General features: G+C 41.5%; 1 protein-coding gene across 12 annotated transcripts in view; it reads right to left on the bottom strand.

Moving 5' to 3' along the window:
* Positions 1 to 18,664, bottom strand: part of TENM2 (teneurin transmembrane protein 2) — a 1,145,520-nt gene that overhangs the window by 230,474 nt on the left and 896,382 nt on the right. For all 12 annotated transcript variants that reach the window (XM_081034975.1, XM_081034979.1, XM_081034980.1 and 9 more), the window contains one exon: positions 12,428 to 12,666. In XM_081034975.1, the coding sequence (XP_080891101.1) occupies positions 12,428 to 12,666 (239 nt within the window). The remainder of the gene's footprint in view (positions 1 to 12,427; positions 12,667 to 18,664) is intronic.

The raw sequence follows: 18,664 nt of genomic DNA, 5'->3' as shown, positions 1-18,664 counted from the left end.
GTGAGGGAATGGGGGGGAAGAGAGTTGGGGAAAAGATCGGCAGACCATTAACATTTTTGAAAGCCTGAGATTAAATTAACTGTAATGTAGATATTTTCGTTTTAAAAAGTTAAACTTGATGGAGCAAGATAAATCTGGACTTTCCCCCCAGGATACTTAAAGGTGAAATGTGTAGAGGAGAGGAGGGGAAAGAAATGGTGACATCCCTATCCATGCAAATGCAAACAAACATTGTGAAAGATTGAACTGGAAACAGGACAGGACGTTGGTTTCCTTAAAGTCAGACCAAATTGATCTGTCAAAACATTTCATTAAAATGTGCACATATTGGGCCGGCCCGGTGGCTCAGGCAGTTGGAGCTCAATGCTCCTAACTCTGAAGGCTGCCGGTTCGATTCCCACATGGGCCAGTGGGCTCTCAACCACAAGGTTGCCGATTCGATTCCTCGACTCCCACAAGGGATGGTGGGTTGCACCCCCTGCAACTAAGATTGAACACGGCACCTTGACCTGAGCTGCCGCTGAGCTCCCGGATGGCTCAATTAGTTGGAGTGCGTACTCTCAACCACAAGGTTTCCGGTTAGACTCCCGCAAGAGATGGTGGGCTGTGCCCTCTGCAACTAGCAACGGCAACTGGACCTGGAGCTGAGCTGCACCCTCCACAACTAAGACTGAAAGGACAACAACTTGAAGCTGAACAGCACCCTCCACAACTAAGATTGAAAGGACAACAACTTGACTTGGAAAAAGACCTGGAAGTACACACTGCTCCCCAATAAAGTCCTGTTCCCCTTCCCCAATAAAATCTTTTTTAAAAAATGTGCACATATTAAAAAATGTCCCTTACCAGAATTGGGACAGAGGCTATGATAGTAGTGGTGTGTGTGGGTACCAGTTACACACATGCCAAATAGGGGGGCTGACCTCCCTTCCCTCCTCTTCATTGTATCTCTCCCCGCCTCCCCCCCCAAGAACACTTGGGTAAGTAGAGTTCCCATTAGTCTGGGAATATCCATGTCCCATCCTAGACTTAGACTTGCCTGATTAGGAATTAGGAAACTTTCCTAAATGCTAGGAGTTCATAAATCCCTGAATTTGACTGGGAGCTAAAATTGTAGGGTAATCTCAAATATCACCACTGGACCTTCCTTTACTCCATGGAGTGATGCAAAAATAAGGCAGAGAAGGGGTCTGGTATAAAATATTTCCCTCCCTCATGTTGGTTTTTGATCAAGATTGCAAGAAAGACTCTAGAGAATGCCTTTGCTTGATTAAAAAGCAAAAACACTGGCTCCTTGGCATCAAGGGTCGTTCCAAGGACAACACCTCTGAAGACAAAAAGTGATTTCTAACCCTCAGCTTTCAGTGCTCTCCTGGGAACCAACACATACATTCATTCTTTCCATCTCTTACATCATTTTCAGTAGCAAAGATTGTAGTAGAACTACAGGGATATTAATTAGACACAACAGAAGATAAACCAACCTTAGTGAGAAATAATTTTATAGGAGGAGGTAGTTTGAGAGTCCCCCCCCTCCACTTACTCACTTTATTTGAAATATAGATTGATGTTCAACATTAGACACATTACTCTCATCTATTAGGCAAGAGCCTGCCGTGTCTATAAATTCAATTTCCTTTATCATGGTAGCTTTCTGGTTTATTTGGATAAATGTTGAGCTGTCCACTGTTATTTATCTACATAGCTCATGAGGGAACCAGAAGCTTAATGATGTAGGATGAGGTGGTGAAACAGCACCTCCAAGCAATTCTCAAGGATTGTTTTACATCTCGTTACCTTGGCTGGACTTAACGGGTTCAGGAAATTGTGCGGAAGATTATGTGTATTTTGGTATGCGGGGGTCATTTTTTTCAGCATTTTTTTTTCATACTTGTGTCTTCTAATGGTTCCATGTTTTATCCTGCTTGATATATGGCATTTCATAGTTTGTGTGGCTAGCTAATGTTTCTAATTATTGTATTTACAGCTTTGTATGCCTTTTTCTTATTTCTCGTCTTAATTTATTCTTAGTATTTATTCTTCTTTCTTTGGTTCTTCACTCTTCATTGCTGTGGTCCCAAGAAGTATAAGCTCCTTGGTTTAGAAGCTTTACAGTTCTTAAAAGTACCTTCAGGAGAAGATAATGTCTTTCATTTGACAAAAACAGATTGGATAAAAATAGACACATATCTCCTCGATTTCTTATTGTATAATGGTTAGAACACTCCACATTTCTAAGGACAAAAAATTGATGGCTGACCATTGATTCATACAGATGAGTTAATAAAAAGCTCTTAAATATAAAAGGTTCTGTTTCCTGACAGATCTGGGAAAAATGGAAGCCAGACACCTTCTATCACAGTTATGTGAGCCTGATTAACATCATGGCACAGGTTGTTTGTTGCAAACATAATTTACCCAGGCACTCTGTGCTTTCCTATTAACTATACTATTTTATGGGGTTGTTTGTTAGACTCTAGGTCGAGGAAAAAATTTAAAGTAGAAATGTCCTAGATTCTGAGACTGGTCAGCAGATTCCAGCATAAAATGTGACTGGCCAATCGCATACTTAAATACAGTTTCTTGCCCATTGGAAAAAACCTAAAATTAATATGATAAATTCAATAAATGTTAAATTAGTAATATGTAAAATTAATATACAACGTTACAAGATTTTTTTTTCTTTTTTTATGGAGAAAAGAGTCTTTAACCCACAATTCTCTCGAGATTCAGGAAGGCTACAAATCTTATTAAAGGAAAGTTTAAACACATGTATTTTAACTTAGCTAATGCCCAGAAGTCTGTGTTTGTAAAATTTGGGCCATGAAGTAGCCTTAAAACCAGTTTTGAAAAATGCATTTAATTCACTGAACTTTCTTGAAAGATGTCACCTTGTTTATCATGGCCTGAAGAACAGAATGCATTTGACACACTGCCACCCTCTCTTTCCCTGTGGAACATAAGCAAGTCTAATGCAAACTTCATTACTGTGCCTCTAAAATGCTCACAGGGTAATATAAGAAAGGAAACTCATAGAATTGCATCATGACTGAGAAGGCAAAAGCAAGGTAATATGCCTTTCTTTTATAAAGATCAGAGTCCCTAGAGGAGGACCTAACATGTTTGCACAAATCTTCTCACAAATGACCTAACTCCACTGAAAACCCATCCCAAGAGAAGGGCCTTCCCTAATAGCTGTGAGGAAAGTCATGATGAAAGAAATGCAGACTGGAGGCAAAGCTGATCTTCCCTTCGCATCCCTGGCTTTAGTTTTTAGGAAACAAAAGCCTTTCAAAGATGATACATATTACGTATGTTTATCAATTCCTTTCTCTTTCCAAGAATGAAGGACAATATTTTCTTTGGCAAAGCTCTTTTCTTATCAACATGTAGCTGAGTATTGTTATACTTTCTGACACATTCTAATATTTACATACTTAATGCTAGAAGTTGAAAATATTACAAATGAAATTAGTGGGACATGCAATGCATTATCTTCTTTTATATGGTAATGTTAAATATGTTAATATAGTTGATGGACCATTTACTCTCCTAATTCAGAGGATCTGATTATGAGACATCAATTTAATAAATGATTTATTTGATGAGAAAAGGGCTCAGGCAAAAATTCTGGATATCTATTCTTAACACCCAAAATATAAATTTTCTATAAAGGAGTTTTCAATGAAGGACACAATAAGTCTGGTTTAAGGTGACCTTAAGAGAAATACGAATGTTTGAAAAGTTTGTTTTTAGGTCAAGTTTCTGTTGTGTGAAGCTACAAAGCTAAGCTGGGTACCGCAGAACACAAAAGGTTCTGTATGGCTTGTGTACACAGACCTAATTCACCATATAATAGTTCCTTTCTCTACTTGGTGCCTTGTTGCAATTGCTTTCACTTCTTAGCACATCCTCATTTACAGAGAAGCAGCCAACAGACTTTCAGATTTATGCCATTATTTGCTTCTTCACCTTGAACTCCAACTAAATCCTGCTACACTTTTGTAATGTGAGTGCCAAATGGTGGCCGTATGCCAGACACAAACACTTCCCAGTTTCACTCAGCTAGCTCTCTCGATTTCAGGGAAGCACAGATTCCTGCTAGAGGGCTGAAATGTGGTGCTTACACAGCCCCCCCCCCCAACTGTTCCTTTGCCTAAATGCTTTCTAACTTGGAAATGCAATTTGGGAACAGAGGCAATTACAACATCAGGGAACCAGAGACTTCCCTTTACGTGAGGGGAACAAGTGAAACTAGGGGTCAGGGATTCTGGGTACTTAATAATGCCATCTACACACGGTCCAACTCAGCCCTAACCCTAATCAGCATTCATTAGTTCAACAAATATTTAGTGATTGCTTACGAGGTGCGAGGCACTGTTCTGGGGAATACAACGACCCAAGAACCTGGTTTATGCTTCTCACTGAACCTGGCCTAGGAGTGTGGCAGCCAACACTATAATCACAGTAACTCCAGTTAGTTGAACTTCCATAGTGTGTGAAAAATACTATACAGAGAGCCACTTTAAAATGGAGCCTGAGCTGCCCTCCCAGAGGAACCGCCTTGTATGTCGCATGCCTCAAACCTTTGGAATGTTAAAATAGGGCAGCATAACCTTTGGCCTCAAGCAATATTGTGTCCCAAAAACTGTTTGCAAGGATAACAAGAAAGCAGACATTAGGGCTACTGGACTGATGACTACCGGACTAAAAAATTGAAAACATTGTTTCAAATTAGTGTCACTATGTTAGCTTATCTACACCTATAGAAATGTCTTCCTTCTATTGATGTGATTGTTCTCATAAATACCATTGCCTTTGTCTCCTAATCGGACACTGTTTAGGTTTCTGCCTGAATCAGTGTTTCCTGAATGGCTATTCTTTTTTGATCTCAAATAAATGCTTGCTGCCCCTCACTCTGGCCTTTTATTTTTTAGGTTATCATGTTATCATGTGCTACGTACCACCATATCTCATTGATACGAAGACTTGGATTTTTTCACATTTTCACATCTCTGAAATCAGAATGCACCTCTTAATTGGTGTTACCATGTTTACTGGAAAATAAGACCTAGCCAGACAATCAGCTCTAATGCGTCTTTTGGAGCAAAAATTAATATAAGTCCCAGTATTATATTATACTATATTAATTATGTTATGTTATGTTATGTTATGTTATGTTATGTTATGTTATATTATATTATATTATAAAGACCTGGTCTTATTTTACTATAAATTTTACTTATAGTAAAATAAGACGGGGTCTTAATTAATTTTTGCTCTAACAGACGCATTAGAGCTTATTGTCTGGCTAGGTCTTATTTTCGGGGAAACAGGGTATTACAATTGAGACAGGTGTGACTGTGGATCCATCTATTCACATGATTGTACATCAATCCAAGTGGTTTATGCCTACCTCTTTCCCAAAATACAAAATAAAAATTGTAGGTACTAAGAAATCATGCCATATTTTAACCGGTAACCTTTTCTCCCCTTGGGGATGCATGCAATAATGACACTTCCCATATACGATGACATATTGGATTTGAAGAAAAGTTGTGTCCATGTATCATTTCAGTGAGTGCTTGAACCTTCTTTACCAGGTAGGAATTTCCCCCATTTTTTTGGATGAGAAAACTTAGATGCAGGGAGATGAAACAGCAAGCCGACAGTCACATGGCTTTTAAGTACACATATCAGAATTTGAACCTCTCTGACACTAAAGCCCACGCATGTGCTTTCCAATACATCAAGCTGCTTTTCTAATCACCACAGCAAGGCAAGCACTTCTGCAATTTTGGTATAGGTGAAACACAGAGCAAAACTTATTTACAGTACATTCAAAGTTGTACCCCAAATCCTAAATCCTGAAACAAGTACAAACAAATGAACAAATGAAAGACTTAGGAAATGGGGATCTGTGGACTTGGTGACCACCCTAAGTGATCCAGTTAAATAAACAGCGTGTGTGGAGAGGGCGACAATAATGTCACGGCATCCCCTATGCTGCTTCTGGACTGATGACTGCTAGAGAGATAACTGACACAGAGAAAGTCCAGGGGAGGCCTAACTGCTGATTCAAGGGCAAGACAGGCGGTGAACATTCACCGCCTCATTCACCAGGCCCAGTCGCGGCTGGCAGACGACACCAGTACCTGTTTCCTTACTGTGGTCCTGGAGGAACGTGGAGCTGTAGTCATATACTCACCCTAGCCTGGTTTTTGCATTGAGATGCTCTACAAAGTCAGGACCCAAAGCTGCTTCCTCATTCCCATCCACTGAGTTTGCCCAGAAGGTGGGAAAGCTCTGTTATTGGCCGACTACCTTGCTATCTGACAGACATCTCAGATGGAAAAGCACAGGCACCTCAGCTCAGGAGAGGAACTCATCTTCTCTGAGTCTCAAATAGGAGACACAAATGTTGCCACATGGCTGCTAGGTGACGGAGTCCTACCTAATGACTTAATTTACTTTCTGGAAATTGACAGACCCTTTGAAATCAGGGATACAATTATGAAATGGCAGTCCCACTACCAAACACTCAGCGGTGTGTAAGCACTGACAGGACTTTATTATCTGGTTAAGAGCACATTAGCATATCTATTAGCTAAAAACTCTGTCACTAACATCCCAACAGGTAACATGACTGGCCCCTTGACTTACTTGTGGGCAGTTCTCATTTTTTGTGTGTAGCTAACTACAGGGTTTGATCATTCAGGTCCAGGGAGTTGGGTGGAAATGTTATTTGCCAGACTGTTCAGATGTAATCATCAGGATTTTGCCCTTTAGAGAATGGGAGGTAAACATATGATTTGGGATTCATATGGGAGGGAGAGAGTTAGCGTCTCTCTGAATAGTCAATGAGCAGTGAGTGACTTTGAGAGAGGACCAATATTGCTCCGAGGCTGAGTCCTCACAAAAAATGCCAGGTACGTGCACTGTTCTTTGCATTTCCTGCCACTTTCTTTATGTTTTCCCCAAACCTTCTCTGTTCCGTGAGATGGGAATACACAAAATGGCAGTTGAGAATGCAGGAGTCATTAGCATAAGTCTCAACATATCAATTTTCAAGTGTAGCAACTTTAAACACATTGTAGGCTTTTGGTTTCCATAGAATAAATCTCTCATTGTTTTCAAAAGAAACTGAAAGCACCCCAAATTACCCCACGTTTAACATCCTGACATGTTGATGGCCCGTGTTCTTCCCAGATCGAAATAAGAGTGGCAGAAGGCAGAGAGCTGAGCAGCTGACTTAAAACATACTATTTCATATTTGGCAGGAATTACTGTAGTTAAAAAAGATAAGGTGACTTTCTAATATATATACGTATTTTAGTTTGGCAGAGATCTGAAGAGGTAACAGCTAACATAGGATGACATAAATGCTCTTATCTTTCTCTCTGTCCTCACCCCCTTCCCAACCATTCAAGGAATTTTTGACAGACACTCAATGTCCATTACATATAGTTTTTAACTTGGGGTAACAGGCTGAGGCCAGTGGCATACTGAACTGGTGCTTTGACTCTCACCTTAGAATTTCTAGGATTATCTGGATTTAAATACCAAAGTCATACCCAACAAGCATCTTTCCTCCTTGACGTGAGGGAGCTGTGCAAAAACTCTGGTGCATTCTAAGGAAACTAGATCTAACCACCATTAACCTAGGACAAGAAAGCAATGATGTCATTCAATGGCTCAGCACTGTCACCACCTGCTGGGAACCTTCAGCAAAGAAGGCATCGGGCCCTGAGTAATTTTTAAAAACAGGCAATGGTTTTGCAGAGGGACCTGGAGTGACTGAAGATTGAGGACTAGTGAGAATGTAGCAAAACTGCTAGGCAGTTCTACTCCATCCATGAGTTGCAGCACCGTTTAAAGCAGTCTGTTCAGATGGAAATTTTGATCCTACAGACTATTTTTAACTAAAGGGAAAAGCGGCTTGCTTTTTCTGGTTTGAAGTTTGGGTCAGAAAGTCAGATGTAATTATTCACTATGAAAGGGGACAGCAGTGTCAGAAAATGTCCATCACTGCTCTGTGTACAATGGACAGGTGGTTGGATTCATAGCTAGTTTGAAAACCATATATATATATATGTTTCCATCTTTATACACACACACACACACACACACACACACACACACAAATGTGGAAACACTCTGAAAAGGTAATTTTAGGAAAAGAACAGTAATACAATCAGACAAGGGTTGGCAAACTGTGGCCTGGGGGCCAAATCCAGTCTGTCACCTGTTTTTTTTTTTTCTTTCTTTCTTTTGTGTGTGTGTGTATGTATATTTAACAGCACATGAGCTAAGGATAGCTTTACATTTTAAATCTGGTTTAAAAAAACCCCAAAAGGACACATGAAAAGTACATAAAATTCAAATTTCAGTGTCCATAATTAAAGTCTCCTGGAACACAATTATTCCCATTTGTTTACAAATCTCTATGGCTGCTTTTGCTTTACAAGGATTGGTTGTGACAGAGACTGCATGGCCCACAAAACCCAAAACATTTACTATCTTGCTTTTTACCGAAAAACTGTGCTGACCTCTGTAACAGAAGGTATTTGGGAAAGCAGGTCAGGAGCTGAGGAGGAGATAGGGTTTCTGTCCACTGTGTTAGAAGATGATTCAGGGAGGAGAGAAACCAATTACCCTCCCTTACTAATGAGGACAGAATTAGAAAAGGTGAACTCATGCTGCAAAAACGACCATTTGGGTTTCACATAGTATTTGGAAAATACGGCTAACTGTAATCTTTAGTAGGAGAGAATAGTCAAGGGAAAGATGCTAGATTACAAATCAGCAGACCCAGGGCCTAGTCTTAGCTCTGCAACTAACTAGCCACATGACTTTGGATTTTCTGGGCCTCAGCATCAATTCTTGTCAAGTGAGTGTAATCTGCCAATTTTATTTTCTGCTACAGTATGTTGGGGACTGGGGGTATGGCTCAAATTTAATAATTATATAAACATGCTTTCAATGCAAAAGCTTCCAGTTCAAATAGAAGTTTCTAATCAGTTATTGCACGATGAAGATAAAAACACAATGTAGCTGGCATAAAGCAAGTGAGAAACTCTACGACCGTGACATGATTCAGAACCTTAGGGATCTGGGGGGATGTCTGGTGTTGCAGGCAACGAAAGTCCTTGAGCGGCCCCAGGATGTAAGGTGACTTCTTAAGAGGGAAGCTCTCTTGCATTTGTTTCACAGCCAAATTCTCCTAAACCAGTTTTCCCGAGGAACCATCTGGGCCAGGGGCCGACTGATGCCCCAAATGGTCCCCTAATGGTTCACGAAGCTTCTTAGAGGCATTTCTCCCAGGATGTTTTTACATGGGGAGAACTTGGCATAGGAAGAATCTGATGGAAGAGTATATCATAAAAGGCTGTGGGCCCCAGCTGTGTGAACAGGACCTGGTGGATTTTCCCAGAGTTGGCAAAGGCCTGCTTCTCTGAGTTTGCAAGAGACACACTTTGACACTAACACACATGCTGGGTCTACGGGAGAGCCTGTTGTGGGGCCGAACGGCTCCAGGTTACTCATTTGTGGAAAGTGTCCTCTCGATGGGTTTCAACATGCACGGAAGATAATTTGATCTATTTGTCACTGTTCCGGCAGGCCTGGACCCAGTACCTGTCCATAAACATCCTAGGGTTGATGTTTCAGTTTGAAGACCTGTCACATATGAAACAGAATGGGCTCAGGTCTTAAACACTCCGGTCTCCTTAACAGGAGGGCTTTGGTTTTTATCTTGCCCTTCGGTCCTACCCTTATGGCTTGTTTCTACATAGGCACAACCAATCGTTACTCCCCAAAGCACTTTTCTCTGTGTTTGCAATGCACTGTTGATGCCCCTGCAGCTCTGTAATTAATAATATACTGCGTTTCATCTTCAAAGTGATTTATACGCATTAATTAATCCTCACCATACTTCAGAGTTTCTGCACATAAATAACCATCATGCTCCCATGTTTTACTTAGGAAACAGAGACTCAGAAGGAAAACACTTTGTCAAGACTACGGAGAAAGGGATCACGGGGGTCAAGGTCAGCACTCAAGATCTTGACCCATCGCCACGCTTGCAGACCTGTCATGACCTTTGGAGAGTAGCCGAGAGTAGCCTTGTAGCTCTGTGCTCACTGCCATTACTGCCGTAAATTAGCTCATTCCATCACGCATTTTGAGTCATAAACTATTCTTCAATACTCCAGGGTCAAAGCATAATCTTACCAAAAGCATACATAATAGGAAATGATGGATTATAATCTAATAAACCATCTTAAGATGCTCAGGTCCAGCTTCCAGCAGCCTCCAGACTGAGGATAAATGTTTCCTAATCCATCATTTACAAAGTTACACGCCCGATTAAAACGTTAAACTCTCACTATACTGTTTCCCATTTATATGATCGCCCTACAGAAAGCTATTCTATTTTAACTATCAAGCTCAATAAATCAGGCAGTAGCCATCTATCTCTCTCCTGCAGTGGAGTAGGAGGTACTCTGGGGAAGGTATTGGCAGAGGCCAACAGTGCCTCAATTTCTATATCTGGGCTTCCATGGTGCCCACTGGCCCAGCAGAACATTAAGCCTGAGAAGTAAGCTCATGGACCCTTTCTGAAGTTTCTGACACAAAGCCAAATCAGGCAAAGACCCAGAAGGCAACCCAAGGCAATTCAATTTGCTTCTACTGAGCCCCCAACGATTTGGGGAGGCGCACAAAACTACACTTATTGACACAAGAAATTCTACTCAACTGATTGAGGGTGCAACAGAATCCCTTCCCTCATCCTCAAGTCAACCCATTACTCCATCCTTCGAGAGGTAAGTGAGAAGCAGACATGACTTTAACTCAGGGGTACGTGGATGTCAGACCTTAGTCCCCATGTAGAGCTGGGGTTGACAGCACAAAGGTGTTTGCAGGCAAAGTCCCAGGTAAACATGGTGCCTTCCTCTGGAGTGTCAAATTTGCTCACTTTTGGAGGGCATTCCTGAGAGATGCAACTGGTAACAGATGTAAACTTTTTTCATACGAAGAGGAGAACAACAATATCATGGGAGAGAGTGAAAATGTCCCATCAGCTTTTGGCTAGTACTGGTCTGCCTTGGGCAGGGCTGCAGATCTCTGGGGGCACGTGGTCACCCTCCCTTGCCATCAGGCCAGCTTGGATAGAACGGTCTGGGAACTCGGGGACCAGTCCTTCTCTGGCAGTTACCATGCTGGCCACCTGAGGTTGAAGGAAATGTGTGAGCCCCCACTCCTGAGGGAGCAGGGAGGCCTTATGTTAGGAGAAGGGGCAAAGCCAGAATAATCAGGGTTGTCTTCCTTTTTTTCCCCTTATATGGGAGGGGTTTCAACATGAGTGTTAAGAACTGTTTTGGAGTTGGCCTCTTTTTGCTGGTGTTTTATAGGTTAGCTTTGCAACATGGCACAGACAAACTGGGGAAGCCTATCATAGCTACCCTGAAACCAAGCCAGAACCATCAAGTGTTTCAAATAAACTTGAACAAATGTCACTGTGGCCTCTGTCTGGGCCAGGAGAGCTGCATTGGCGAGCCCAGCTGACAGAGCAGCAGCCCTGGGGCTCTCGGTTGGAGCCAGGAGCTGAGAACAGGTTTTGTGTCCAGCTCAGGGTGCTCATATGCATGTGGCACCCTGCCCCTAAGCTCTGGGCATTTGCTGCGTTCCATGGTTGGGCTGCAGCCCAAGAATGCAAACCAGCATCCTTGGCATGGGAAGAATGACACCCCAGCAGTGTCACCAGTCTGCTACCCTAAGTAAAGCCCTGAGTTCCCAGATGGACAGCTGGCTGGGGAGGTGAACCTGACTCAGACTCAGGGACATGTGGTGAGATTTGAGTTCAGGCTGAAGGGACAGAGGCAAAGAGGGGACGTGGACAAGCTCTACTGTGGCTGGGGGACTTGATTCTGTACAAAAGCTGGCTGGATGCTCAGGGTTCTCAATCCTGGTTCTGTTCCACAGCTCGGAAAATCAGCTAGCTCCTTTAGCTTTTTTTCAAATCAAGGCATTTCCAGGCATGCTGACCACGATTCTTCTTCTGTTTTGGGGTGAAGTTCGCCAATGCACGTGAATTTCAGAACACCGACCCGTGTGAAAGTTCAGGGATAGAGTAGTCTAGAAGGCTACTCGGGGAGTGAGGGATGGGTTTTCAGGAATGGCAACTTTCAGCTTATCTCCAAGAAAGAACACAGTCAGGATGCTTAATTTCACATCTGACAAATGTCATTTAGAATCATGAAGGAGAAACTCATCAGATCGAAATGGATTTCAGGAGAGACAAATCACTCCCATCCATCACGCATTTCGTCTTTCAGGAGCCAACAAGCACGTTGTCCAGACAACAGAGGGCCTCTCTCCCCACCGTGTCCCAGCCAGGGGTGGCGAGCGGGCTGCCCTGACTTACCTATGAAATACGCCAGCAGGATGGCCAGGAGCAGGGCCGCGGCGATGGCGGACAGGGCAGCACATTTCCAGCTGCAGTATTTGGAGGGTTTCTTCAGCTTGAAGGCCTTCCTGGAGAAGGTATTCCGGGGCAGCAGGCGGGGTGGTGGCGTGTAAACGGTTCCTGAGGTCAATGGGTATCCCGGAGAAGAGCTGCTAAACAGGGGTGTGCTTCCAGAGGAGGTCTTAAAGAGAAAATGCCTGCCGGGAGAAGGGAAAGAATGAGATTGACATGGGTGGCCCAAGAGGAACATCCCGCTGCTTTTCCTTTCACTCTGCTTTATATATTTCAGGGCAGTCCTAGCTAATCACCCTCCCCTCCCTGTCATGCACGAAGGGGCGAACATTACATGTGATGGTGGCATCTAATTCCACAAACCCATATCACTATATGTTTTCACATATACATCCCAATTTTTATCCTCCACAGGAATCCTGCAAAGTATTCAAAGCAAATACGAAAACTGAGTTACTGCTCGTTACTCAGAGATGACTACGCTGATGCATTAGAACTTACTATTTAAAGGCACTCGAAATATATTGTCATGACTACTTACAAACTAAATATTATAAGATCTCTATTTAAGATGTGAGAAATCAGTCTTGGATAACTAGAGCAACTGACCAACGATTTAAACCCGGAGGTCTCTCTTATGCTAAAATTTGTGCTCTTACGTGTTACCCTAACCTGTCTCTCTTTGAACCTCCTTCCTGGTCTATTTCCTGTTTCCATCCTGCTTCTGGTTCTGAGACCACCTCTTTAGGTCATGGGCTCATGGTTCTTTCTTTGCAAACCTCTTTGCCCTCGGTCGCTAGAGCTGTGGTGTGACAGCGAGGTCATGGGGTCTACTGCTGACCCCTAATATAACCCTTCCCTGGAGATTTTCTTCAAGGACACTTCAAGGATCACCAATCCTCTGACAGCAGATTTTCTTTCTTATGCATGCCATTCATAAGACTTCAAATGTGACCTGTCATACCTTATTTAAAATGACTTGTCTTCCAGGAAATACACACTAGTAGACCTTAAAGTAGGCATTAAGCAGAGTCTAGAGTCTGAGCAGCTGGGGACTGTGTCTTATTCTGTAACTTGTGTATCTTTTTGTGCCCAGCACCCAACTCAATGTGTAGCATTCAGGGGAGACTTCAGTGAAAGAGTGAGAGAGTCAGTGGATGAATGAATGAAACTCCCTCATTGTTTTGTGACTTATACACAGCTTCAGTTCTAAGATTCCAATATGTCATGTAGGTATTTCCTTTCTCTCCCAGTCTTCAATAGGTGCAACCATATTTATGGATCACATGCTACGTGTCACAACAATGCTACATGTTTTCCTTGCAACTAAACCTCACATAATGGTAGGTACCATTATTTCTACAGATTTACAGAGGAGCAAGTGAAAGCTTGGAGTCAGCAATCGGGGTCACTAAGGCTCAAACTCCAACCTGCCGGACTCTAAAAGCTCCAATTGGACCTTCTACACCACACTGCCCCTGCATATTGGGGTTAGCGGGTTTTCCCAGCATGATTCTGAGGCCAGACTGCTGTCATTACAAACATTTGTATCTTGGCTGCTTCCAGACAAAAACCTTGAAAGTATTTTAATCTTTGACAGCGATCAAATGAGCCTGATATGACTAACCATCATGTCAGAAAATGAGTATCTGATTAGTAAATTATTTAACATGGGTAACATTAAAATAAACAACTGGTATTGAAACTTTATTTGTACTGTAAGTATGTTCGATGACCTGAATAAAGCCAAGAGGTTTGATTCCATAAATAAGACTTTGTATTCCCTGTTTAATAACTCTCTTTGAATGCTCCAGATTAAAAGAGTTTTTTGGAAGAAGAAGCAGTAGGCATAGTGTTTAAAGGCAGAGTTTTGGAGCAAGATACACAAGGACTGGAGCCCTGGCAGTGCCATTTCTGGACAAATAAGCCCATGGAAATTTCCTAACACTGCTCTAGAGAGTCTGTCTTCTCACCTGTAAAATGGAGGTAAGAACAGCACGGGTCCCTCATATCCCAGCACAGGTCATCATGAGCATTACATAAGACTATGCAGGAAAAGCACTTAACCAAGGGTGTATCTCAGAGTAAGTGCTTCATGCATCACGAGTAATGTTTATGATTAACCACTCAGAGCAACAGAAGGAGCCTGCACCATGAGTTTTAATTTAAAGCTTGACAAATGTCAAACAAACACCTGAAGAGTTCTCCAAATCACTAAATAATAGTTCACTGCCTTATAATTAAGCTAGAACATACACACACCAGAAAGCCAGGGTGATGGGAAAACTTTGGGATTGGATTTAAAACTACTTCAAATATTCAATAAATGGTGCTGGGAAACCTGGACAGACACATGCAAAAAAATAAAGCTGGACCACCTCCTTACACCATATACAAAAATAAATTCAAAATGGCTTAAAGACTTAAATGTAAGATCTGAAACCATAAAATTCCTAGAAGAAAATATAGGAAGAAACTTCACAGACATTACTCGGAGTAAGATCTTTACTGATATATCTCCTCGCGCAAGGGAAGTAAGAGAAAAAATAAACATGTGGGATTACATCAAACTAAAAAGTTTTTTCACAGCAAAGGAAACCATCAATAAAACAAAAAGGGACCCTACTGAATGGGAAAAGATATTTACCAATGATATATCTGATAAGAGGTTAATATCACAAATTTATAAAAAACTCACTGAACTCCAAAAACACAAACAACCCAATTAAAAAATGGGCAGAGGACATGAAGAGACATTTTTCTAAAAAGGACATACAGATGGCAAACAGACATATGAAGAAATGCTCAACCTCACCAACCATCAGAGAAATGCAAATAAAACCCACAATGAGATACCACCTCACCCCAGTCAAAATGGCTATCATCAATAAATCAACAAACAAGTGCTGGCGTGGATGTGGAGAAAAGGGAACGCTTGTGCTCTGTTGGTGGGATTGCAGATTGGTGCAGCCACTATGGAAAACAGTATGGAGGTATCTCAAAAATCTGAAAATGGAACTACCTTATGACCCAGCAATTCCACTCCTAGGTATCTACCCGGAGAAATCAAAAACTCCAATTCAAAAATCTTTATGCACTCCTATGTTTATTGCAGCACTATACACAATAGCCAAGACATGGAAACAGCTAAAATGCCCATCAGTAGACGACTGGATTAAGAAACTGTGGTACATTTATACAATGGAGTATTACGCAGCCATAAAAAAGAAAGAAATCTTACCATTTGCAACGACATGGATGGACCTAGAGAACATTATGTTAAGTGAAATAAGTCAGACAGACAAAGACAAATACCATATGATCTCACTTATATGTGGAATCTAAAGAAAAGAATAAGTGAATGAACTAATCAGAAACAGTTTTGGAGACAAAGAGGAAAAACTGAGGGTTGCTAGATGGGCGGGGGGTTGGGGATACCGGGGAAGGTGAGGGGATTGGAAAACAGTCAGTAACCACAAGATGGCCACGGGGCTTTGAAAATTAATTTGGGGAATGTAATCAATAATGTAAAGATTTTGTAGGGTATCCGATGGACACGTGTCCCATTTGGGAGACCACCTCAGGGATGATGTAGATGCCTGATCACTGCAGTGTACACCTGAAGCTGAAGCTGAACAATAATGAATGCCAACTATAATTTTATATGTATATGTATATATATATATACTTACAAGAAGCGGAGTACAGCATTAGGAATAGAGACAGTGGAAATGTAACGGTTGTGTGTGATGTCAGAGGGGTAGTGGATGGGGGAGGGGGGTCCACACAGTGTGAGGGATATAAATGGTAAACGTCTTGTGCACCTGAAACTAATAAAAAAAAAGGAAAAAGAAAAAAAAGAAAAACAAACAAACAAACAAAAACTACTTCAAATGTATTTCTTGGACAATTCTCCAAGAGTGGGTAGTGAAAATAGGAACTCAAACTAAAGCAAAGGAATACAAAGACGTTGTAAGTCGTCATTAATGAGGATTTAAACATACGTGAACACTAGGTCTCACTCCCACAGAGATCTCACCCATTCCCAAGGCTTCAGCCATCCCCGATGTGACTGAAGCCTCCAGATCTCCACTTCTATCGAGCCCACTTGCGTCCCTGCGGTCCAGACCATGTTCCAGTCAGTACTGGGCATCTGTGATGACATTCCAAGCTGTGTGGAACAAGTTCCCACCAAATACAAACTCTTTTCCTTCCCCTCCCCAAACGCACTCTTCCTGAACTCCTGTTATTATTCCCAGTTGCCTAATAAACTAGTCATTTTCACGTCGTCCCTTCCCTCACCTTCTCCCATACAATGGGTGAAAGAATTCCATCAGTTTTATTAATATTTCTGAAAACCTTTTCCACCAAACTTGCCTGCCATTCAGCCCTCCTGCCACGTTTCTTCCCAAAACATAAATGTCATTGTGCCCTGGCTTAGAAATCCCTGCTGATCCTCCAATGTCTAAAAAAGAAAACCCAAATCTCAATATGGGACAAGACTTTTTACAACCGCTACCCAATTTTTTTTTTATCCTCATCTCTAACCTTGTGTTCCCAGCTCCCATGGACTCTACACTTCAGCTACAACAAAAGACACATCTTTCCTTAATCAGCCTGTTCATGCTGCCATACCCTTGTGAATGACGTGCTATGCTCTCAGGAATGGCTTTTTCCTGTACTTCCCCACCCACCCCCACCCCCACCCCACCCCCACCCCAGCTAGCTCCTACTCACCTTCCAACCACTTACCTGGAAAACCATTCCAACATCCTCCCCCACCCCCATCACTTTGTGTACTCAAGAATCTATTCATACACTAGATATAATATATATTACTATAGTATTAATCTTACTATTGATAATTAATGTATCGTCCCCAAATCAAATCGTGATATTCTTGACATTTGATACGGGTAGATATTTTATTGTCTCTAGAGCCTAAATATCAGTGCCTGAACATTAGTTATATTTGTGGACAGAATTAGTAAATTAGAAACAGGAATGTTGTGGCAACAGAAAGAAATCACAAGATGAAGATTAAGAAACTTAAATTGGCTTTAATGTTATGATGAATGCACTCATTTATAAGAATAAAAGAAATGGCTGTTATTTCTTATGGATGGGAATGCTTCATTAGATCCTAAAATTGTCCCGTTGACAATCCAGTCTATTTTCCACACTTCCTTCTAAAAAGGAAGTCAGATTATGTCATATGTCACCACCTCTCTACTGAGAGAGAGAGAGAGAGAGAGAGAGAGAGAGAGAGAGAGAGAGAGAGAGAGAGAAAGAAAGAAAGAAAGAAAGAAAGAAAGAAAGAAAGAAAGAAAGAAAGAAAGAAAGAAAGAGGAAGGCTTCCAATAACTCTTAGAATAAATTCAGAAGTCTCCCCACCGCCTACATATCCTTACATGATGTGTCTCAGGCTACGTCTCCAGCTGTGTCTTCTACTACTTTATCCTCCCATTGTACACTGTTCTTTTTCCATTCCTCATCATTACATCCAACACATTCCTGCCTCAGAGCCTTTGCACTTGCTGTTGCCTTTGCCTGGAAATATCTGCATAGCTTCTTTCTTGGCGTAATTTCACCACTCTGCTCCTCTGTCACTTTTTCAGAGAGATCTTCTCTGGCCCCTCACTTCTTTCCATGTCAGTTTTCATCCCGTTATAACTGCTTTATTTTTCTTCATGACATATGTATTTGTGTACTTATTGTATTCTTTATTGTCTGTCTCCATCATTAGAACTGAATTTTTATGAAGTTTAAAATAATCAGGTGTTTTGTCTGATGTGTTCAACGCTCTATCCTAACATCTAGGATCAACAAATCCTTGTTAAATGAATGACCTACAACCTTTCCAAGGCCAAAATAATGAATGCTAAAAGAAACAATACAGTAAACATTTTTTTTTTAATTTTAAAAGTAGCATTCTTTCTGTCATGTTGACTCTTGCTTTCCAAACGGATTTCCAAGTTTGTGTATGGCAAACTCGCCATGTTTATACACTAGGCCAGATCCCTCCAGAGAAAAAAAAACCTGTATACTTTCCGTCACTGCATTAGTCCTTAAAAGATTCATCTCTTTGAATGCTCACAGATGCTCATTGATATCACAGCGTCTGTGACAATGAAGGCTAAATGAAACTCATTTAGTCATCACCTCTCTTCTTTCTAGTTTCTG

The sequence above is a fragment of the Rhinolophus hipposideros genome (genome assembly GCF_964194185.1).
Source record: "Rhinolophus hipposideros genome assembly, chromosome: 23".
NCBI classification, from domain to species: domain Eukaryota; kingdom Metazoa; phylum Chordata; class Mammalia; order Chiroptera; family Rhinolophidae; genus Rhinolophus; species Rhinolophus hipposideros.
Note: the sequence above shows the minus strand (reverse complement) of the source record. Positions and strands in the feature narration are given on the sequence as shown.